The sequence below is a fragment of the Trichoderma ghanense genome (assembly GCF_004382785.1).
Source record: "Trichoderma ghanense strain CCMA-1212 chromosome Unknown scaffold_2, whole genome shotgun sequence".
Lineage (NCBI taxonomy): Eukaryota > Fungi > Ascomycota > Sordariomycetes > Hypocreales > Hypocreaceae > Trichoderma > Trichoderma ghanense.
Window position 1 is genome coordinate 355,277 of NW_027395665.1, and position 22,200 is coordinate 377,476.

Consider the following 22,200-nt stretch of genomic DNA (forward strand, 5'->3'; position numbering starts at 1 on the left):
GCGCAGTGCCCCCCCCCCCAACCCCCCGGCTTCTCGTCATGGAAATGCTAACTCTGCCTTGACCAGTGCTAGTATCGCCACCATCATCAGAATCAAATATCTCAGCACACTCCAAGACACCAATGATTTGCTCTGTAAGTCCCCCAGATGACCATCACCTTCTCCTGGCCATCCATGGCAAAGGGTCTAATGCTTACCTCGGTGTACAGTCTCGGCAACGGCAGTCATGATATGGACCATCATCGAGCCCGGCGTCGCCATCGTCGCCTCAAGCCTCGCCACCATCCGCCCCCTCCTGCGCGCCATGAAGATCCACGGCTTCGAATCCACCGGCCGCACGCACAGCGCCCGCTCCTCCGCCCACGCGAGATACGCCGCCGAAGACAGCAGACCCGTGGCCCCCAGCACCGCCGGCGGCCGAGCCTACGGGCCCAACAACAACAACTTCTCTCTCAAGCACGTCGGCCCCGTCTACGACACTGCGACGTCGACGAGGACGAACGTCGGCTTGACCATTGAGCACATGCATTCTTACGCCGGCAGGGCAACGGCCGGTCGACGACTGGACACTGCTCGACAGGAAGGGCAGCGCGGCAACGAAGGCAAGGAGTATTCTCCCTCGAGCAGCGTCGTTACGGAGGCTACCAATTCTTCGTCCTTTGACGAGATACACAATCTCGAGGCCCAGAGCCAGGAGACGGAATATTTCGGGTACGGTCCTGGCGAGAGGAGACGCTAGGGTTCCCCTTTACCCTGCTGCTCTCGGCCTTGTTTGCTATCATCTCAATCTTCCACTTTCTTTTTGTTTCTCTCCATTATGTTATGGTCGTGTTTCGCTTTATAGGCTCAGTCAGATTTGGCACCATTTAGCCGCCAAGGAATGGGGAGACCCAAGCACCACGACAGCCTCACTCACACTCACACTCACACTCACACTCTCACTTCCAGGCGAAGCGGATAAAATCAAAGAGATGTGGATACTGGCACTACAAAAACAAAGAAATAATTGGAATAGGCGACAGGTTCGGCCAACTTTTTTGACAACGCTATTTGCTTGCACGACTGCAAGTGGCTCTACATACCATGCGAGGATGTTTGTATGGAAGGATGTGGACGGGGAAATACGGGCATGTACTGTTACAGGCGGGAGCCCGATCTCAAAGGGAAGAAGAAAGAAAAAAAATCCCGCAAGGGTCTAGATGACGGACGGGAAAATATCATGATGCCTTTTATTTCTTTTCGTTCCTTGTGTGTCTTGAGTGGTTCCTTATGTGCTTTTTGTTGGGGGAGCAGGGCTTGTTGCGCGGAAAGGATGCCTGCGAAGGATGTTGGGCTTGCATGGATGCGGCGTGTACCTGCATGAGTCTATATGCATGTTTGCTCGCTATTGGGACAGGGGGGAACGAGGAGGAGGAGGAGGAGGAGGAGGAGGAGGAGGAGGAGGAGGAGGAGGAGGGGGGGGAAGAAGTTCAGTTTGCGTGCGTGGTTAATTTACCTCTTTTCCATTCATATACCAAGAAATTGGGAAAGAGAAATCAAGATACGAAGCTGGATATGTAAAGGACCCAAAAAGTACAGATGTAGATACTGAAAGATGAGAAGGAATTGCCAAGAGAGCTGGTGATCTATTAGTGTTTTGAGCTTTCGCTATTCTCTAGACAATCAGGTTGCGTATCGACCTGGGGAATCGTATCAGCGCGAGAGCCATGAAACCGTACGAGTTACGACGACAGAGGATGGATGGATGGATGGGGAGAAGACAGCTTGGACCAATCGGCGATTGTTTGTTTTTGTGACAAGGGGGGTTGGTTCGGACTTGATTCCGAGATGGAGAAATTGGATGGATGGCTGTATAGATGCGTAGTTTCTCGGTGGAATCAGACTTTCCGATGCAGATGCGGTCTCATATTGGATGTATATGGATAATATATCGGGAGCTTGAGAAGCAGTAGAATGAGTTGATACAGAGAGGCGTATACACAACACAAGACATCTCCCCAGAGCATCACATTGCTGTCCTCTTCGGCTGGCCTCCTCCTTGCCTTGGCACATCACGTAGGTGTAAGCAGCAGTACGCTCCAAGCAAGCCAGCTCTCCCTACCCGTTCAATAGCCTCTCTTTCCTAACCAACACCACGGAGCACGGAACCAGCCCCAGGTACAGGGGGGTAAGAATGCCTCCTGCATGCTTTAATCTTATGCCCGCGATATCCCATCGACAGACTATCGATTCTTCCCCCGCTCGCTCGACCAACAGGGGATAGCACAACTGAAAGACCCTTTCGTAAGCTCGTCGTATGCAATCTGGGAGTAGGAGTAGCGACAGGGCTTGGGATATCGCGTCTCTCGTCGTCGAGTGTGACCAGCATCCACTGTCTGTCTTATTGTTTGCTCAGTGTAAGTAGCCAGGGCAGTGCGAAGGAGAGGGTAGCACCCAAGCCTCGAAAAACACTCCGGTAGGAGCACCAGAATGCAGCGAGGAAAGTTGAAAGTGTAAGAGATGAGGATCTGTACAACAGATGGACTGTGCCGTGAAATCACGGAATCATGCGAGGAACAAGAGCAGATTTCCTTTCCTGAATTGCCGCGGTTGATGAGGGTATACCCGATTCCATTCATGCTTAGCTTATTGACTCACGCCCCCAATGTCGAGCTCCTCGGGCGCAACCTCCCAGTCCTCCTCCTCGCTCCATATCGGCGCCAGCACGAACCGCCCCATGATCTTGCCCATGCCGATGCTCTCGCCCGTCGTCACGCCGTTCTGAGGCTTCTCGTCCGACTCCTCGACGATGACGGCCGTCGTCAGAAAGTTCATGCCCGCCGCCGGGCTCATCTCCAGGATGCGGCCGCCCCAGTCCAGCTCCACCTTGCCCGACCTCCGGACGTTGAGCCGGCCGATGAGCCCCCCGTTGGAGAGCGCCTGCGTCCGGAAGCCGTTCCTGCGCTCTTCCTCCTCGTCCTCCTCGTCGTCCGACGATGACTCGCCCTCGCCTTGCTGCGTCAGGTCGACGGGCGTGGCGGCTCCGCTGAGCGGCGTCGCGTGCAGGCTGGTGGTGTGCTGCTCCTCCTCCTCCTTGACCTTGATGCGAGGCTGGGGAGCGGCAACCTGCTTCAGAGGGGGCAGCAGCGGGGGGAACTGGAAGAGATATAGTCGGCCGTCCTTGTTGGCCGTCTCGTCGCCCTTTTCTTCGCCGTCGCCGTTGATTGTGATGGCGCCCAGCTCGCTGGCCAGGAGGCTCAAATCTGTGCGAATCATATTCTCCTCGGCATCTTGAGCCACCGGCTTCTTGGCCTTTGCCTTGGCTAGCGGTTGTTTCTTCTCGTCTGTAGTCGGTTTGGCGTCGACGTCCAGGTCCATGGTGTCGTCCGTCGGCTCCTTCTTGACCCTCGCTGCTCGTTTCCAGTCACCCTCTTCAGGCTGATCGACCGGCGGTAATGACCCCTCGCCATCCACCCAGAGACTCTCTTCCTCGCCCGTTGCGTTGGCGTTTGCCTTCTCCGCCGCCTCCAGTTCTGCAGCCGTAGCGACCACGACTGGCGCCTCTTTGTGTTCTCGCCGGAGGATGCCCATGGGCATGACGCCTCCCGTCCGGGAATGGAGCGCAGTCAGCATGGCCTCGTCCTCGCTGTCCAGGTCACCTTGGTGCGCCATCGTGTGCAGTTTGTCGGCGTTGATTCTTGTTTCTCGGAAGCCCCCTTCGCTGGAAAAGCCATACCCTGACCCGGGCTTGGCCTCGAATTTGCCGGATCTTGCGAAACCGCCGCCTCCTCCGCCGCCGCCGCCCGCGCCAAACCAGCCTCCGCCAGCTGGGCCACCTGTATTTCAGACCTGTTAGCATCACCGACACCTTGCCCAACTCCGTATTTGCAAAGCTCCAAGCTCAAGCATCAACATACCTGGACCGCCCATCCCCGACGAAAACGGCCCGCTGGCTCCGGCTACCGGCCGGCCAAAGGCACCGCCTCTGCTCCCCATGGCATCACCGCGACTCCGCTTGCTGCGGAACCGTGACCGGCCTCGGGCGCGCCTCTCGTCCGCCTCCCTCTCGCTGGCCTTCTGCTGCTCCTGCTGGGCCAATGCGTCTCGCTCAGACTCATCTCGTCGGACGTTTTTTGGTCTGAATCTGCCGGTCGAAGCCGCTGCGCGCGCCGCCCGAGCCGACGTCGCTCCTCTCCGGACTGTCGATGCCGCGGGCTGTGATGAAGCGCCCTGCTCGGCGCCTGACTCTGGCAGTCCCATGGTTGCCAGTGGCGCCGCGCTGCCTGTCGATGTCGATGTCGATGGCTGGTCCTGGCTGTGGTTCGAGTCGTCGGCGTCGGTCTGCGATCGCGACGAGGCTGCGGCGCCGCCTCTCCGGACGCCTCTGGCTGTCGTTCTTCCGCGAACCATGCTGTGTCTGTGTGAGGTCCGTGGTGATGAATTGATCGAGGAGTGAATCGAGTCGCGAGAGAGTTTCCGTCTTTCAATGATGGAAAATTCAAAAGTTTTGGCGGGGCTCCGACTTAGTGCTGCAACTGTCTGTCCAGGTGGGGGACGACGGAAAATAATACACAGACACCCCCCCTGTAACGGGCTTAGCTGCTGTTTTGCTGTAAGTGATGAATATTAGGGTATGAAGCTCGATTCCTCCTCCTCATTACTTGGTCGATATTGATGATAGTCTCATATACAAGCAGGCCTTGACGATTTTATCAAGACATTGCTTTGAATTCAATTAGGTCTTTCGATTTGCCTACCTCAGAAAGGCATGTGTTCGTAATTCAAGGCTCAACGCACATCAGAGCCGAATCGCCAAAATAGCTGGCGATAGTCCCCTCTCTCCCCAGCATTGTCCCGATCCACGACCGTCCAGCCTCCACCGTTGCGGCTCCAAACTTGACAATGACGCACCCTCGCACCTGGGCCGCAGACCAGAGTATGTCCTGCTGCTTCTCCATCGCGATCCTCCGTGCGCGCCACCGCTCAAACTCTGGCTTCTCCTCGGCGTCCTTCTCTTGATCCTCCTTGGACCGAAAGTCGCGAGATCCTATCCGAGGAAGTGCGGCGAACTCGGCCATGAAAAAGTCTCCAAGAGACGCCATAACGGGCCCTGTAAGTATAAGCGTCCCCAAGACGCTCATCTTCTGCATCGTCTCTTTCAGAGGCAGCCCAATCGGCTTGCTTCCGTCCTGGCTCAAGATGACGTTGTCTCTGATGAGCAGCCTCTGTTGTTGCCCCGGTTCAGACCCCTGTTTCCAAACTTCGTTGCGCCCCGTCCATCTCGTGAAGCTCCAGTCCTCCCCGCGCGCCGCCCTTCCTTGCGTCACCCAGTCCAGGAGGCACAGCGATGCCCGTGTGCCCAGGGTGAAGATCTGAGTCTGCTCGTACACGCTGTCTTCGAATGGCTGGACGGGATCCGGGAGGAGGCAGACTGCGGCCTCTTCATCGACTTGAACCTGCATCTTCTGGCTGGTGACGATGTCGGGCGTTGCTGATTTGAATATCTTGGTGTGGCCCTGAGTGACCAGGCTGAGGCTCGACCCGCGGCGGATGTGGATGGACAGATTGACGCCATCGCCGCCGACCAAGCCGCCTCCGTAGGAGAGGAGGAAGACGAGGGAGCTCTTCTGGGCGACTGTGGGTGAAGGCGAGATGAGCTTCAGAGGGTACTGGTAGCTGATGGTCTCGAGGCCGCTGCCACCGGCCGGGAGGAGTCTCACGACGATGCGGCCATCACCGGGGAAGGACGCTGACTTGGGGAACGGCGACGTCATGATAGTCCGGTCATTGTTTGAGGGAGGCTGGTGGAAATGCTGCCCTCCTTCGAAAGTAGATGTGCGTGCTATGAGGGCATTGGAAGGGTTGATATGCGTAGATGCGGTAAATTGCTTATCCGTGTCTGTACCTAGTAAAGGTAGGAATAGATGATGGGGGTTCGTGAGGGTTATCTTTCCATGGCAGTGTCTAGCGCATGACAGCTCCTCCTCAGTCAGTGGTGTCAGTGGTAGCAAGAGAGAAGCATCACCTCGAAAGCCCACACGAGATCCTATCACAAACAATAACCGATAACACTTGAATGACCAATTTGTTTGTGACTAAATTTGCCAGCATTATCAGCAAGATACGTCGAGTCCCGCCAGTTCATGTGAGCAATTGGTGCAAGCTCTCCTGTGCAGCTTCATTCTAACTACTGCCCAGCTGGGACTAGAGCCGCCAGGAACAGGCACTGCCGACGTTCAGCCGGGGCCCAAAGTGGGCTGCTCTCTGCCCACCTCGAAACCCCAAACCGAGCCAAAGCAACTGGCCAGCCAGAAGCAACTGCTGCACGACACACAACTAACGAACGCGGTCCGTCGCCAGAGATCCTCAGCCTCGCCGCAGCTTGCCCGCCATCTCTGCTGCCGCCCGGCCTGGCCCTCGAGCCGCATGAAGCCATCCAGCGCGCACTCGCCCTGCTAGACTCGACACAATGGACGCCAGCGCAACCGCGTCTCCAGAGCCGGAGGCGCGTCGTCGGTCCGGACGCGTCGTCAAAGCTCCCACCAAGTACGCGCCCGAGCCGACAGCGCCGGCGGCGAAGCGCAAGCGGAACGACGAAGATGCCGACGAGGTCGCCGAGAACGGCGACGGCACCTCGGACGAGGACATGAGCGATGTCCCCAGCGACGCCGACAGCGACCAGGACCATCCTGCGCCGAAGCCGCGGAAGGCGGCGCAAACCAGCCGCGCAAAGAAGCCGAGCACCAAGAAGCCCAAGATCAACGGCGCCCGGCCCGCCATGTCGGGCACCATTGCGCGCATCCCCAGTCGGCCCAAGAAGACGGTCCGCATCGATGCTGGAGAGAAGGGAACCGGCCTGTTTGGTATGTTGAGCCTTTCATCAACTTCTCCAGCTTTGCCCCTCTGCTCTCTCCCTCCCCCCCTCTTTCCCTGTCGTTCGATGGCTTTGTTGCTGACGATGGCACGTCGTTCTGTTCCCAGCCGACATCTTTGCGTCCGGCGATTCTGCTCAGTTTGTTGCCAAGCAATGGCTCGAGAAATACAAGGAGAGCGATGCGGCTGCCTTGGGCGACCTCGTCAACTGCATCCTGCGATGCGCCGGCTGTGACCTCGAGGTGACGGTCGACGACATTCGCGACCCTGAAAACATTCCCAACCGACTGGTGGATTTGCAAAGCGTTTATCAAGAGGTGCGTAATGAAGATCTGGTGGTCAAGTTCAAGTCCACCAGCTCCATGTGGCAGCAAAAGAGGGCAACATTGCTAATGCGCTACCTATGCAGCAACAAATCGTCGACTATCCCTTGATTGCCAGAGCCAAGTCCACTCGATCATTCCGAGATCTGCTCATCAATTTCTTCCAGGCTCTTATTGCGCTGCTGCACGAGACTGATGTCATGTACAAGGATGTCGACCTCGTTGACAACCTCCACGCTTGGTTGGCCAGCATGTCTTCTTCACCACTGCGCCCCTTCCGCCACACGGCCACGACGATTTCCCTGGCCGTTCAGTCTGCGCTCGTTGATATTGCCAGCATCCTCGACCGACGCATCGCCAGCATTGAGCAGCAGTTGCAGGCTGCGAAGCGCGGCAAAAACAAGAGCAAGGCCGACGAGATCCAGCGCAGCCTGTCCGAGGCCAATCAATATCGGAAGATCTGCAACGACGCTATTCAGTCCTTCTTCGACACCGTCTTCGTCCACCGATACCGCGATGTCGATCCCAGGATTCGAGTCGAGTGCGTTGAGGCCCTCGGGACCTGGATATGGAACTTACCCACAGTCTTCCTAGAGCCCGGCTACCTGCGTTATCTGGGCTGGATGCTGTCTGACACCAACGCGGGAACGAGGCAGGAGGTACTGAAGCAGCTCAACAAACTGTTCAAACGCGATGCAGAGCAGCTGGGTCACTTCATCGACAGATTCCGTCCCCGTCTCATTGAGATGGCGACGGTTGATGCTGATGTGTCGGTCAGAGTCGCCGCCGTCTCAGTGATTGACTCGTTGCGGGCCGCTGCCATCCTTGAACCCAATGAGATAGATGCCATTGGAAGACTCATCTTTGATAGCGAGATCAGGATTCGCAAGGCCGTTGTTGGCTTTTTCATCGCCTGTGTTGGCGATTCGATGGACCTCAAGGTTGAACAAATGGGTGGCTCCGATGTCCTGGAAGAACTGGATCTTGCTGGAGATGACATCTACGAGGCCCCGAGGAAAGACTGGCTCAATCTGAAAGCGTTGGCCGAAACACTCAACACCTATGATCGACAGGTGGAGGAGACTCAGCGGACAGGAGGGCTTGCGGTGGGACTCGACGTTGACCTGCTGGAGAGCACCATGCCAGAGACGAGGATTTCGCTGGCGGCTCAGGTGCTCTACGACAGAATGCCGGAGGTCAAGTCGTGGCAGATTCTGGCCGGCTATCTTCTGTACGACCACACGACCAGTACCAAGTCCAAATCCAGATCAAAGAAGAGCAACCCATCCGAGGATGCATTCAAGAAGGTGGTTGCCCCCAACGCCGTGGAGGAGAAGATTCTTCTCGACGTTTTGAGCTCCGCCATCAAGTCGGCCCTGCTGCAGCTCTCCGAGCAAGACAAGAGCAAGAAGCGTGGCCCTCGCACCGAAGCAGCCGATGCCCAGGAAGAATTGGCGCTGGAGCTGGCCACGAATATCCCAAAGCTGCTGAGCAAATACGGTGCGGAGCCTGAGACGGCGGCCATCGTCCTTCGGCTGGAGCGCTACCTGCAGCTGGACTCTTTCCAGCAGTTGCGGCAAGACACTAGCATATACGAAAAGCTGCTCGATGAAGTGATTACCCAGTTCAACAGGCACGACGACAAGAGAGTCTTGGCCGAGGCCGCAGCTGCCCTGTTACATGCTCGACAGTTCGAAGAGCTGGAGGAACTGACTGACAGCAAGCTATCCGTTCTTTGGGAGGTGGTCATCAATTCGCTCCGCAGCTTTGACACGACATGCGAGCTTTCTGCCAGAGGTAACTTGGAAGAAGCACCGCTACAGGAGCTGTCCGCCATCTTGACGAAAATCGGCCAACTGGCGAGCATATCCGACTGCGTTGACTACCTCGAGATTGCGCCGTCCAGGGGCGATTCCACGTCTCCGGCGATTCAGATACTGGTGAACATTGTTCGCCGCGGAGAATTCGATTCTCTGGAAGACAACATGGACCAGTTGGAAGACGAAGTCGTCACTCTGGCAATTAAGGCCTGCCAGTTCTACTTCATGTGGAAGACGCGCAACCTGAGCAAGCAGCTGATGTCGGGCTCCGGCATCGCAGACGAAGAGCTCGACAGCCTGTCCGTTCTGCGGCAGACCTACCGGAAGCACCTGATTACGACATTGTCGTCCAGAGCTTCCATCGACCAGCTCCGCCTCTTCGCGACCGGTAGCCTCTGCGATCTGCATCTGACCTTTGCGTCGTTGCGCCCGGTAATAGCTCGCCCCTCAAGTTCCGCCTCTCGATCGGGCGGGAGCGAAAAGTTCAAGGTCTTGGTTCAACAGATCGAGTCCAGCCTCGTTCCCGAACTGACGGCCATCTTCGACGGCGCGGAGAAGCACTACGCCAAGAAGGCGAAGAAGGACAGGCTACTCAACGAGCCCGCCGAGGACGAGGACCCCGTCGACGACGAAGAGTCCTCTGACGACGAGGACGAAGACGAGACCCTGTCCAAGGAAGAGCGGCTCGCCGCAGAGCTCAAGGCGGAAAAGTCGCTGTGCGAATTGACCGCCAAATACGTCCTCGTCATCACGGCGGACCTCATCGATCCCAAGGGCGGCCAGGTCAACAAGCTCAAGCGGCGGCTGCAGCGCAACGCGACCAAGCTGGGCCACAACTTCAAAGAGGTGGTCGCCTATCTCGACGCGGAGAAGATGAACAAGCGCAACAACAGCAAGAAGTCTGCCAAGACGACGGCGGCACCGGCACCGGCAGAGAAGCCGCAGAAGCCGGCCTTGAGCGCGGAGACTATTGACGATGAGGACGACGATGGGGAGGAGGACGTATTTGAGGATGACGCGCCGGAGGAGGGCACGAGGGAGGATCTGAGGAGGAGGGGCCTGCTGGATGAGGATCCTATTGAGGATGATGAGGATGAGGAGCAGCATGATGCCGAGAGGCAAAATGACGATGCAGATGATGATGTTCTTGGAGATTGAGTCAAGAAAAGGTAGGGAGGAATGAATGAATGATTGAGGGTAAAAAAAAAAAAAAAAACACAAAGGAATGAGGGATGCCGAAAAAAAGTCTCTCGTTGTGGACATGATTGGTTTGGCTGTTTTTATTGATTCTATGCTACGGATTCAGGGTGGTTTACTTCTATTCTTCTTCTCAATGCCAGGGTATCAAGCTGTTGTACTTCTTTTTTTTTTACGATACGTCCATGTCTTTTTCTTTCTCGCTATCTTTCGGGCAACGATTACTATTCACTTCTCGCTTTTTGTTTGCCTCCGAAGTGGTTACTGATGACTTTTGATACTCTTGAATGAAGCCTAGGGGGAGAAACAAGAGGACACATGAGGGATCTAGAGATGAGATTGGTGCAAACTTGGGGTGAATTGCCGTGGGGTTGGTACTGAATCCCGGCCAAATTGGCACAAAGAGATATTCAACGAGTCAATGAAATACATCGAGTCTAATATTCATGTGGATACGTGCGTCCCGTCCTGTCCACCGAGTTCAACGCGGCGAAGAGACAACTCATAAAGATCATGCTAGGCCCATAGAGTGAACTGCCTACATATAAAATGCTAGACTATCCAACAATCAACCGCAGCTGTTAGGATCCAGGTAAAGAAGACAGACAAAAAGAGCTTGTCAGCCCTCCCCAACAACACCCGTTCAGTCATACGCAATCCTCGTCCCAAAAAGCCCAAACATCCGCTGCCACCGCTTCCCCTCGCCAGCATCAGCCTTGCGCGGATCCTCCTCGGGAACCTCCACCCCATACTGGTGAATGCAGCATGCAAACGGCCTGGTGCGGACTTGCGACGACACCGGCTTGACCTGCATCTGCGTCGCGCCGCGCTCATCGTCGGAGCTATGTGGGGGCGGTTGGTTTGCCCCCCTGTTTGCCAGAGCGGCCCGGCGCCTGTTTCCTCTTTCCAACGTCTTCTTTTCTTCTAGTTCGCCCCAGAGGAGGGACAGCCGGTGCCGTAGGGTCTCGAGCTCGTGCTGGTTTCTCCGCAGGTCAGAGGCATCCATGTTGACGAGACACTGGGCGGAAAAGTTGTTCACTGCGACCCAGATGGTTTGTCTTTTCCCTTGGTCGTTGGCGGAAGGACTGGCGTCTTCAAGCTCCAAGAAGAATTGCCATTCCCACACCCGCGTTGTGGTGTCATCCGCCGCTGACTCTCCGCCGGAATCTGAGTCGTCCTGGTCCGGCTCCTCGTTATCGGAAAGCATATCGTATTCCGTGGCCCGCCTCGGCCGAGCAAAGTCCACGAGATCGGGGGGCATGAAGTTGACAACCCGGACATGCGCCCGGTAGTTCATATTCACAAAGGGGAGCCGGAGATTGACTCTCTGGCCATTGATGTCCGTCTCCAGATGCACGGGTTCCAGAATGCTATCAACGGTACTGATGGCCTTGTGTTCATTTTCGCATTTCACTGTTCGTGTTAGTCATATCACAAGGCAGGCAGTTGGAGGGCAGGGAAGCGTACCGTGCGATAAGGTAGCGGGGACTGAGGCTGAAGCAGGTACTACGCTTGGCTCATCTTGTCCTGTAGTCTTTTTATTTCTCTTCCTGGGCTTTTTGGGCTTCTTTGCCTTCTCGCTTGATGCTGGTTCCATCTCGGCCAACTGGCTTTTCCTCTTCTGTCCGGCTATTGCTGCATCGGATAAATCTTTCAGGCGGTCTCGCTTCTCCCGCTCATAGTCGCGTTTGCGGCGGATGGCCTCCTTCAGGCGGGGATCAGGAGCGTCTGTATCTCTAGCATCCATCTGCTGGATGTTGATCTTTTGACTCGACGACCCCCTGTCTTCTCTCAAAAACCCTTCGAGATTGGCGGCGTTGCGCCCGAATTTGATTTGAAGATTCCGAAGCAGTACCCAGGAGCCCGTAGACAGCCCCTGTTCTCTGATGACCGACGTGTGCGGATCGTAGCAAGTGACCTGCATGCTTCGCTTCCCAAAAGGCCCCTTCCACTCTCCGCCGGCGCCGGCTCCGGCCCCATAGGACAGGTAACTGTCTTGTCCCTGAAGAGCATCAAGCCCCTTGTACGTGAAGTGAAAGAAATGTTCGTTCTCAGTGTAGTCTGATACCCATAGAGTGACTCTGTCACCGGTGTCGTACGGCTGCCTGACCAGTTGCACCACTACATCGACAAAGGTGCCATCCCGGACGTCCTTGAGCTCCTTGGACTTGCCTGTGTAAAGCGTGGACTTTGCCTTCATCTCCTGGAACTCGGCCTCGGTCGGGAGACTGCTCTTGTCGATTGAATGGTAGAGATGTGAGACATATTCATGCACGACCTGTCCAGGGCTATGAGCTGTCTTTCTGGACAAAGGGCGCAGTGCCTGTAAGGCCCCCTCTGGCGGACGCGGAATCTCACTTGACGAGTACAGATGAATGTCGGTAGTCCGGTGCGTTATGAGTGAGAGTTCGTTGGCGTGTGATTGCAGCTGGCATCTTACTTAGCGATGTACAACTACCGTGCTCAATAGAAGGACTGGCCAACCTTGGCTTGATAGAGCACCATCACGTCACCAACGTCGGGATTGGGCATCTCATTTTCTGGCCGAAAGATGTTGATCGTGATGGAGTCGAAGGAGGCATCTTCGATAGAACGATCAAACAGCTTGATCTCACACTTCCAGTCTGGAGACAAGGCAGGCACTCAGATATGACAGCCCTGAACATGCGGAGAGTAACTGAACGCTTACCGGTCCCTCTGGTGGGAACAGGGGCTCGAAAGTCCTTGACAACGCCAATGACATTCAGCAGGTTTCCAACTCCACGCTTACGGTCAAGTATGTCTCGGACCGTGATGAAGCCACTGGGCAGAGAGGTCTGCCGCTTGTTGCCGTGGGGAGCCATCGTTGAGCATGGCTTCGATTACGTGGTTGGAAGGCTCAGCCTCGTCTGAAGCATAATGGGAGGCTATACGGCACAGTGCATATCGCCCACGAGGCCTCGACTGCCGCAGACAAGCAAATGGCGGACTGGGTGGCGGGAGACGCGTGTTGAGACTGATAGGATCGCGTTCTTGTTAGAGGCGTCTGCTTTAGTGAGTGGGAGCACTGTGTGAGGGAGAGCTGTTTGCAAGGCGCGAGAGCACGTGATGACAATGCGAGAGGGGCTTTCGGTACAAGACTCTTGTACTGTAGTATCTGATGGCTGTTGCTGCAGTTCACTGAAACCAATACATTGACATGTTTGAGCGCGGGTTTCGTAAGGGTAAAAAGTGAATCGTGATCTGCCACTAAACTGGTGTTACATCCCTCATGTTCAATACGAGAGACACTCATGTATGTACGTAACTCGTCTTCCCTGCTTTCGTCGCCGGGCAGTGAATCAAGCTTGATGACGGGCGGCGGGTGGCTACTACTTACAGTAGTAAGCTTCATTGCCACTAACAAGTTCTACCGAGTGGCGTACGCTAGCAAGGTGGCCCAAGCGAGTACTCGTCGCTAACGGGCAGCAGCATGCCACCACCTGTTAGCGAGCGCAGGCGTGCCACCTTGATGCCTTAGGCACCACGCCTGAGCGGCTGCGACAAGAAAGCTTTGCTTTTAGCGGCGGCTTCAGCGTCCTGGCAGCCCGGAACAGGCAGTAAAGTGTGATGTGCCGTACCTAAGCCAGGCCCAGCACCTTGAGTCTAAGCCTTTGCCCTGTGCTGTAGCCCGCCCGATTTCTCCCCTCCCTCCCATCGCCAGAACTTTTTCCTTTCCTCTCCTCTGCACAACTGCTCCGGAACAGCAGGGACGCACCTGATCCAATAGCAGCAGCCCTACGGACAGAGTCTCTTCGTCGACGGTGCCATCGCCGGCATCCTGAATCGTCCCCGCGCAGCATCAGCATCAATCAATCACCCCTGCTCTTTGTCCTCTCTGCCCTGCCCGCCCGCCTTTCGTCTTCACTGGCCAGCAGCAGCGCCGCCGCAGCATCGTCAGCACCATGGCGGACCGATACATCCCAGAGCATCGCCGAACCCAGTTCAAGGCCAAGAACACGTTCAAGCCTGACGAGCTCCGTCGCCGCCGCGAGGAGCAGCAGGTCGAGATCCGCAAGGCCAAGCGCGAGGAAAACCTAGCAAAGCGACGAGGCATCGGCACTGGCGACAGCCGCCCAGGCGCCTCCCTCGGCGCCGCCCCCGACAGCGACGATGAGTCTGCCCCTACCGAGTCTCAGGTATGCACAGCTCCAGCCCTCCGTCATTCTTCTCTTTTCTTTTCATCCCGCATCTGCCCGCCGCGATGCCCTCGCACGGCGCCCCGTCCGTCTGCCTTGCAGCAGCCTTTTGCTGTGATGCTGTGCTTTTGCTTGTGATGTGGGGGACTTCTGACTGAACCCCACATCCCACGGTGGCGGGCATTCTGACCAACTTGGCTGCGAGCTGCTGCACATCAGCTGTCTTGCAGGCATGTTCGACATGGCCCGAAAGCAAGAATGATGAACTGAGCAGTGCGGCGGGAAAAGATGACAATGATGATGTTACCACTGTAGAGTCACCGGCTAACATGACATCGACAGCTGAACGAGGATCTTCCTCAGATGGTTGCTGGCGTCTTCTCCGACCAGATCGACCAGCAAATCCAGGCCACCACCAAGTTCCGAAAGCTTCTGTCCAAGGAGCGCAACCCTCCCATCGAGGAGGTCATCAAGACTGGCGTCGTCAGCCGCTTTGTCGAGTTTCTGCGATCACCCCACACCCTGGTGCAGTTTGAAGCCGCCTGGGCCCTCACCAACATCGCCTCCGGCTCGGCCACTCAGACCCAGGTCGTCATCGAGGCCGGTGCCGTCCCCATCTTCGTCGAGCTTCTTGGCAGCCCTGAACCCGATGTGCGAGAACAAGCCGTTTGGGCTCTCGGCAACATTGCCGGCGACAGCCCCCACTGCCGCGACTACGTCCTGAGCTGTGGTGCTCTCAAGCCTCTGTTGGCCCTGCTCGGTGACAGCCGCAAGCTCAGCATGCTCCGCAACGCAACCTGGACTCTGAGCAACTTCTGCCGTGGCAAGACTCCGCAGCCCGACTGGAACACGGTACGCACACTGCTCATGCTTTTGCTCCTGCTTCGCGAGTTTCTAACATCACTGTCTATAGATCGCTCCCGCTCTTCCCGTTCTCGCCAAGCTCGTCTATTCTCTTGATGACGAGGTCTTGATCGATGCTTGCTGGGCCATCTCGTACCTCTCTGACGGCTCCAACGACAAGATCCAGGCCGTTATTGAAGCCGGCATTCCCCGCAGGCTTGTCGAGCTTCTCCTGCACGCTTCCACCTCTGTCCAGACCCCCGCCCTCCGATCCGTCGGCAACATTGTGACCGGCGACGATGTCCAGACCCAGGTCATCATCAACTGCGGCGCTCTCCCATGCCTCCTGTCGCTCCTCAGCTCAACCAAGGACGGCATCCGCAAGGAAGCCTGCTGGACGATTTCCAACATCACTGCCGGAAACTCGTCCCAGATCCAGGCTGTGATTGATGCTAACATCATCCCTCCTCTGATTCACCTTCTGCAAAACGGCGATCTCAAGACTCGGAAGGAAGCCTGCTGGGCCATAAGCAACGCCACGTCTGGCGGACTTCAGAAGCCGGAACAGATCCGATACCTCGTCTCCCAGGGCTGCATCAAGCCCCTGTGTGACCTGCTTGCCTGCCCCGACAACAAGATCATTCAGGTTGCCCTCGACGGCCTCGAGAATATCCTCAAGATAGGAGACTTGGATAGACAGGCCGCAGGCGACGGCGCCGACTCCATCAACCGCTATGCGCTGTTCATTGAGGAGTGCGGCGGCATGGAGAAGATCCACGACTGCCAGAACAATGCCAACGAGGAGATCTACATGAAGGCGTACAACATCATCGAGAAGTACTTCTCCGACGAGGAAGAGAACGCGGACGAGGGCGCCGCTCAGCCCACCGGCGCCAACGGCACCTTCGGCTTCGGCACCAACGGTGGTGCGCAGTCTGGCGGCTTCAACTTTGCCAACGGAGGCGATTCGATGGACATGTAAAAAGTCGACACCTTATTGTCATGAGCTTTTACGACGTTTGGTACTTGGAATGCATCAAGCTGGAAGACTGCCCGGTTTCCACAATTGGTTGCCAATACCAAGATCATAAACCCCTTTCTCGCACACCCCCTCACATTATTGTCATCAACACGAGCAGCAGACTACACTTCGTTTATTCACAGCTCTGCTTATAACCCCCCAAAACCCCTTGGCAACAATACACTAACCCCCCCCCTTTTACCCCCCTTAATTTGGCTTGGCAATTTGTGCGAGGAGAGAAGAGAAAGAGAGAAGGAAGCAGAATTGCCCGACCGGAAAGCAGGCCCTATGGTAGCTTGAAAGCTCCAGCCTGAGAAAGGAAATGCCGCGGTTGAGGATGGAGCAGTCCAATTGAGTCTGAAGCAGGAAAATATTGGGCAAAAAGTTTTGATGTAAACGGGTCTAGATGGCCGTTGCCATTGAAGAGCAAGCAGGGAGGCTCGCTTGATCCTCCTCTCCCCTTGTCAACTGCCTGCCCGCCTCGCCGCCTGCCTGTGCGTGTCTGGGTCCAGTAGCCTGGTCGCATGTATCAAGGTGACGCGGCAGAGAGAAGCCAGTGCCAGTGCATTGAGCTTCTGTTGGAAGAGTTGTTGAAGAATAAGAGACTGCTCTTGATGCAACAATCAAGTGTTTGTGCATCTCTCATCTGCGCATTCAGGTAGTAAAATAAGAGGCAGATTATTCCACTTCAAAGGTCAATGATGGCTGGCGGAGTCATGGAGAAGAATGTGACGCGTGTGGCCTCTGGATATGTTTTTGATGCCATGTCTCCTCGATTGTCCTGCAGATACACCATCCTACACCAGTCAGATTCACTACTGTGCTCACTGCAGTGCTTGGACAGTGCAACAAATGGAGGAGGGCGGAGGGCAACTCAACATGTAGACAAGGACAGAAAGATTACAGATGGTACTCTTTATAGTACTCTTTATAGTACTCTTTATGGTAACCTACTTTGCAGATTGCTGATTCGTATCTTCAAAGACACAACCTGCCTTGTAACCCTGCAAAGGCAATGCCCATGCAGGTTCAGGTGTTTGGTTTCAAAGTGGTCTGTCTGTACCTGACATACACAGTGTGAAAATTTGCGAGCCTGATTTAGCCCCATAAAAAAATCGCAGGTAAGGCGAATGGAGAAAAAGTTGAGAAGGATGTATTGCAGACGGAGCTTGTTGAAACAGGGAGGAACGCTCAGAGATATCTTGTCTGCTGCACATTTCTTCTTCTTCTCTTTCTTGGAGTGGGATCCCCTTGCGTGTCTGCAAGTGAGATCAGCTCTCCATCACTGATTGGGCGTGGAAATTGAAGAGGCGATACTGACCTCCTGCTTCCAACCTTCACTCACCTGTTGGCGGCTCACCACACAGAGACCTGATATAGCATGGTAAAGAAGGGCAAGGTGAAGGCCGCCGCGCCGACACCAAGCCAAGCTCCTGCAGCATCCAAGGATGGAAACGGAGGCGCAAGCGGCAGCGGCAGCGGGAGCGGCAAGGGCAAAAAGGGACAAAAGGCAGCAGCAGATGCCGCGCCCGAAGCGGCGCCAGCAGCAGCCCCCAAGCCGACGGTGAAGCAGCTCATCGGGGGCTCGTCGTGGACGGGCAAGCTGCCGGTGAACCTGCTGAGCGAGCACTGCCAGAAGCAGAAGTGGGACAGGCCGGTGTACGACACGCGCAAGACGGCCGAGGGCTTCTCGGTGTGGGTGACGCTGAGCGCAAAGGATCCCAAGACGCAGCAGGTGACGACGCTGGAGCCGTTCAAGATCCCGGCGACGCACAAGCACCTGCTGCTGCGCGACACGGCGCTCGAGGCCAAGCACGCGGCCGCCACGTACGCGCTGTTCCGCGTCTGCAGCATGCAGAACAAGCACACCGTCCTGCCGCCCGACTACAAGGCGCTGTGGAAGGACTTCCAGGCGCTCAAGGCGCAGGACGTCAAGGACGGCAAGGCCTGGATGTACGAGGCGGATCCCTTCAAGGCGCTGCTCGAGCGGCAGGAGTCCAAGGCCGCGGCGGAGAAGAAGCGCAGGGAGGTCGAGCAGGCAAAGGCCAAGGCGAGGGAGCTTCCCGGAGCGGCGGGCCTGGTGCTTCTGAGCAACACGGGCAGCGGATCCGTCTCCAACGCGATGAAGGGGTGGACGTCTGTGCCAAAGGTCGAGATGGGCAGGCAGACAAGGATCCAGCTGGAGGCCTTGCTGAGAGAGGGCGTGACCTGGAACCCCCATGGCGTCACCATGCCCCCGGCCGAGAAGAAGAGCATCGTTGCCGAGCTCGGCAAGCTGGGCTTCCGGCAGAGCCACGTCTCAGAAGCTGTGGAATACTGCAAGGACCGCCAGGAAACGCTCGAGTGGCTCTTAATCCACGTCCCCGAGGATGATCTCCCCCGGTGGGCTCTCCCAGAGAAATACTCTGCTGGCGTGAGCATTGGAGCAACCGACCTCAAGAGAGAGGGTACCATTCAGCGCCTGTCTCAGACGGGGTACTCGGTCGAGTTGTGTACCCGCGTGCTGGACGAGCATGGCGGCAACGAAGACGCAGCTGCCGAGGCGCTACAGAATATCCTCTTGCCAGCATCAGCCTCAGACCAACAAGAGGCTGAAGAATCAGGGGGCGACTTTTTGGACTTTGGAACGCCTCAAGAGCAATGGGACGAGGAAGTAGCTACGCTGGAGTCCATCTATGGCAACAATTTCCGTCGAGAGGGGGACAACATCATCCAGATCCGGCTCGAGTCGGTCAAGGATGCGCAGAATGGAGACGTGGAGACGTTTTTGCAGGTCCGCAGGGGCTCGAGCTATCCGAGACACCTCATCCTCGCCATCATTGCGAAGCTGCCTTCATACATCAAGCTCAGCATAGTGAAACGGATGTTGGCACACATTGAGGAGGACTTAAAGGACGAGCCCGCCAAGATCTATCTCGTGGTAGACTGGATCCAGCACAACATCAACGACATCATTGCCAATCCAGGCAGGCTCCTGGACATATCAGCCGTTTCCTCTGCCGCCTCGGAGACTCGACCGGCCAAGTCTGTGGCGAGGGGCAAGCGCTCTCGAGCTCCACCAAGGCCGCTGAAATGGATTGTCGACAACAAGAGCAAGGAGGAATGGCTTCGTCGGCAAGGAAGCCCGGCACAGAAGGAAATGATTACGAAGCGTCAAGCCCTGCCAGCCTGGCAGATGCAGGACGCCATTGTGAAGACTGTGAGCAAGAACCAGGTCACCATCATCAGCGGCGAGACTGGCTCGGGAAAATCGACGCAGTCTGTACAGTTTCTCTTGGACGACCTGTACGAAAGGGGGCTTGGCGGCTGTGCAAACATGATTGTCACTCAGCCGCGTCGAATCTCGGCGTTGGGACTGGCCGATCGAGTGGCTGAGGAGCGATGCTCACGAGTGGGAGGCGAAGTTGGATATGCGATCCGCGGCGAGTCTCGACAGTCGAGGGATACAAGGATCACCTTTGTCACCACCGGTGTGTTGCTCCGGAGGCTGCAGACGTCGGGCGGTCGGGTGGACGACGTTGTGGCATCTTTGGCCGATGTCAGTCACGTCATCATTGACGAGGTTCACGAGAGAAGCCTGGACACTGATTTCCTCCTGAACCTGCTTCGAGAGGTCATGATCCAGAAGAAGGACATGCTGAAGCTGGTGCTCATGTCGGCGACGCTTGATGCGGCCACGTTCAAGAGCTACTTTGAGACCGAAGGGCTGAGCGTGGGAACCGTTGAAATCGCAGGGCGAACGTATCCCGTTGAAGAATATCACCTCGATGACGTGATTCGCATGACGGGCTTTGGCGTGGACGGCCCCGATGATGGAGGTTTCATTGGCGACGAGACGATGGGTAAGGTTATTCAGAAACTGGGCCATCGGATCAACTACAGCTTGATTACCGAAGCCGTCAAGGCGATCGACTACGAGCTATCATACGAGAAGAAGAGTGGCGGCATCCTCATCTTCTTGCCCGGCGTTGGAGAGATTAACCAAGCCTGCAACAGTCTCAGGTCCATCAACTCACTCTACGTCCTCCCATTGCACGCCTCGCTCGAGACCAAGGAGCAGAAGAGGGTGTTTTCCAGCCCTCCCCCCGGCAAGCGGAAAGTGGTCGTGGCTACGAACGTGGCAGAGACCTCCATCACAATCGACGACATCGTGGTCGTGATTGACAGCGGAAAGGTCAAGGAGACGAGCTTTGACCCGCAGAACAACATGCGGAAGCTGGAGGAAACGTGGGCATCCCAAGCGGCATGCAAGCAGCGACAGGGCCGAGCCGGTCGTGTCCAGGCGGGCAAGTGCTTCAAGCTCTTTACTCAGAATCTCGAACAGAACATGGCGCCTCGACCCGAGCCCGAGATCAGACGCGTGCCTCTGGAGCAGCTATGCCTGTCAGTGCGCGCCATGGGGATGAAGGACGTGATTCGGTTCCTCGGCCGGTCGCCCACTCCGCCAGCAACGCCGGCGATTGAGGGCGCCATGACGCTGCTGCGGCGGATGGGGGCTCTGGACGGAGACGAGCTGACGGCCATGGGGCAGCAGCTGGCCATGCTGCCGGCGGACCTGCGATGCGGCAAGCTCATGGTCTTTGGCGCCATCTTTGGCTGCCTGGACGACTGCATCACCATTGCCGCCATCCTGAGCACGCGGAGCCCGTTCTTTGCGCCGCAGGAGAAGCGCGACGAGGCGCGGGAAGCCCGAATGCGCTTCTACAGGGGCGACGGCGACCCGCTCACCGACCTGGAGGCCTTTACGCAGTGGGACGAGATGATGAGGGATCGAGGCACGCCGCAGCGCGACATCAGGAGGTTCTGCGACGACAACTTTTTGTCCTTCCAGACGCTGACGGACATTGCAAACACGAGGAGCCAGTACTACGATGCCCTGACTGAGATTGGAATCCACTCGCCCTCGTCCCAGGCGCCCGGTGCCCGCAACACGCTGCTGCTGAGGGCGCTGGTGGCCTCGGCCTTTACGCCGCAGATTGCGCGGATCCAGTACCCGGACAAGAAGTTTGCGAGCTCCATGTCGGGCGCCGTGGAGCTGGACCCGGAGGCGAGGGCGATCAAGTACTTCTGCCAGGACGCCGGGCGGGTGTTTGTGCACCCCAGCAGCACGCTGTTTGGGAGCCAGGGGTTCTCGGGGAACGCGGCGTACATGTCGTATTTCAGCATGATTTCGACGACCAAGATTTTTATTCGGGATTTGACTCGTGAGTTGCCTCTCCTGTTGCTGCTATTTGTGCTGCTCTTCCTACTGTTATTGTCACTCATACCTTTGTTGCGACTGTTGCTGTTTGTTGTTACTCTTTGGATTTCCCTGCTTCTTTTTTTTTTTCCTGAAACTGACGGCCATCAGCTCTGAATGCGTACACGCTGCTCATGTTCTGCGGACCGATCGAGCTCGACACTCTGGGCCGCGGCCTCCTGGTGGACGGATGGCTCCGGCTTAGGGGCTGGGCTCGCCTGGGCGTGCTGGTGGCCCGGCTGAGGGCCATGGTGGACAGTCTGATTGCGGACAAGGTGGAGAATCCGGGGCTGGATCTGGCGGGCAGCAAGATCATCAAGTTGGTTATCAAGATGATTGAGCTGAATGGCCTTGATGCTTGAGTTGAATCATCTTGATAACCAATCTCATATTCTTGCTCCCCGTGTTTGCCGCTGGGAGGCTAGATTACATTGACGAGAGCCTTTTGAATGGAGTTAGGTGCTACATACTCGGGCTCCTATCTGTCAGTATGAAGGATAGCAGTTTATGAGAAGAATGAGAGATTGGAGGCCGAAGCCAGTTGACGGCTTACAGCACATACTTGGCCGTCTATGATGGCATAGTGAAGCCATACCGTGCTGTGGGGCTGCCGATTCAGGCACATGCCCGAGTCCCTCTCCACAGCACAGTACAAATCCTTTCCCGCAGCACTGTAAACCTCCAAGGCTGAAGCTCAAGCCATCGCTCACTCACTCCGTCACTCAACCTCAACTTCACGTGCATCTTC

The 22,200-nt window shown here is 56.5% G+C and overlaps 7 protein-coding genes across 7 annotated transcripts; 5 read left to right on the plus strand and 2 right to left on the minus strand.

Annotated features, from left to right (window-relative positions):
- Positions 1–226: 226 nt before the first annotated feature.
- Positions 227–739, plus strand: CCMA1212_002508 (uncharacterized protein; the record flags this gene model as incomplete). Its single annotated transcript, XM_073699890.1, has 1 exon — positions 227–739. The coding sequence occupies one exon, from the start codon at positions 227–229 to the stop codon at positions 737–739; it is 513 nt and encodes a 170-aa protein (XP_073561500.1).
- A 1,886-nt stretch (positions 740–2,625) lies between these two features.
- CCMA1212_002509 (uncharacterized protein) lies at positions 2,626–6,053 on the minus strand (the record flags this gene model as incomplete). The annotated part of the gene is made up of 3 exons (XM_073699891.1): positions 2,626–3,815; positions 3,897–4,396; positions 4,777–6,053. Coding segments are annotated over 3 exons (2,967 nt in total), but the record flags the coding sequence as incomplete, so codon positions are not given.
- On the plus strand, positions 3,974–4,435 carry CCMA1212_002510 (uncharacterized protein; the record flags this gene model as incomplete). Its single annotated transcript, XM_073699892.1, has 1 exon — positions 3,974–4,435. One exon carries the CDS (start codon positions 3,974–3,976, stop codon positions 4,433–4,435), a length of 462 nt encoding a protein of 153 aa, XP_073561103.1.
- A 395-nt stretch (positions 6,054–6,448) lies between the features above and the next one.
- Positions 6,449–10,153, plus strand: CCMA1212_002511 (Cohesin subunit psc3; the record flags this gene model as incomplete). The annotated part of the gene is made up of 3 exons (XM_073699893.1): positions 6,449–6,842; positions 6,961–7,169; positions 7,262–10,153. The coding sequence occupies 3 exons, from the start codon at positions 6,449–6,451 to the stop codon at positions 10,151–10,153; spliced, it is 3,495 nt and encodes a 1,164-aa protein (XP_073561104.1).
- Positions 10,154–10,835: 682 nt separating this feature from the next.
- On the minus strand, positions 10,836–13,035 carry CCMA1212_002512 (uncharacterized protein; the record flags this gene model as incomplete). Its single annotated transcript, XM_073699894.1, has 4 exons — positions 10,836–11,605; positions 11,660–12,620; positions 12,677–12,834; positions 12,882–13,035. 4 exons carry the CDS (start codon positions 13,033–13,035, stop codon positions 10,836–10,838), a joined length of 2,043 nt encoding a protein of 680 aa, XP_073561105.1.
- A 1,080-nt stretch (positions 13,036–14,115) lies between these two features.
- CCMA1212_002513 (Importin subunit alpha) lies at positions 14,116–16,174 on the plus strand (the record flags this gene model as incomplete). Its single annotated transcript, XM_073699895.1, has 3 exons — positions 14,116–14,349; positions 14,692–15,201; positions 15,263–16,174. The coding sequence occupies 3 exons, from the start codon at positions 14,116–14,118 to the stop codon at positions 16,172–16,174; spliced, it is 1,656 nt and encodes a 551-aa protein (XP_073561106.1).
- A 1,420-nt stretch (positions 16,175–17,594) lies between these two features.
- On the plus strand, positions 17,595–21,814 carry CCMA1212_002514 (Putative ATP-dependent RNA helicase ucp12; the record flags this gene model as incomplete). The annotated part of the gene is made up of 2 exons (XM_073699896.1): positions 17,595–21,417; positions 21,564–21,814. 2 exons carry the CDS (start codon positions 17,595–17,597, stop codon positions 21,812–21,814), a joined length of 4,074 nt encoding a protein of 1,357 aa, XP_073561107.1.
- Positions 21,815–22,200: the final 386 nt, after the last annotated feature.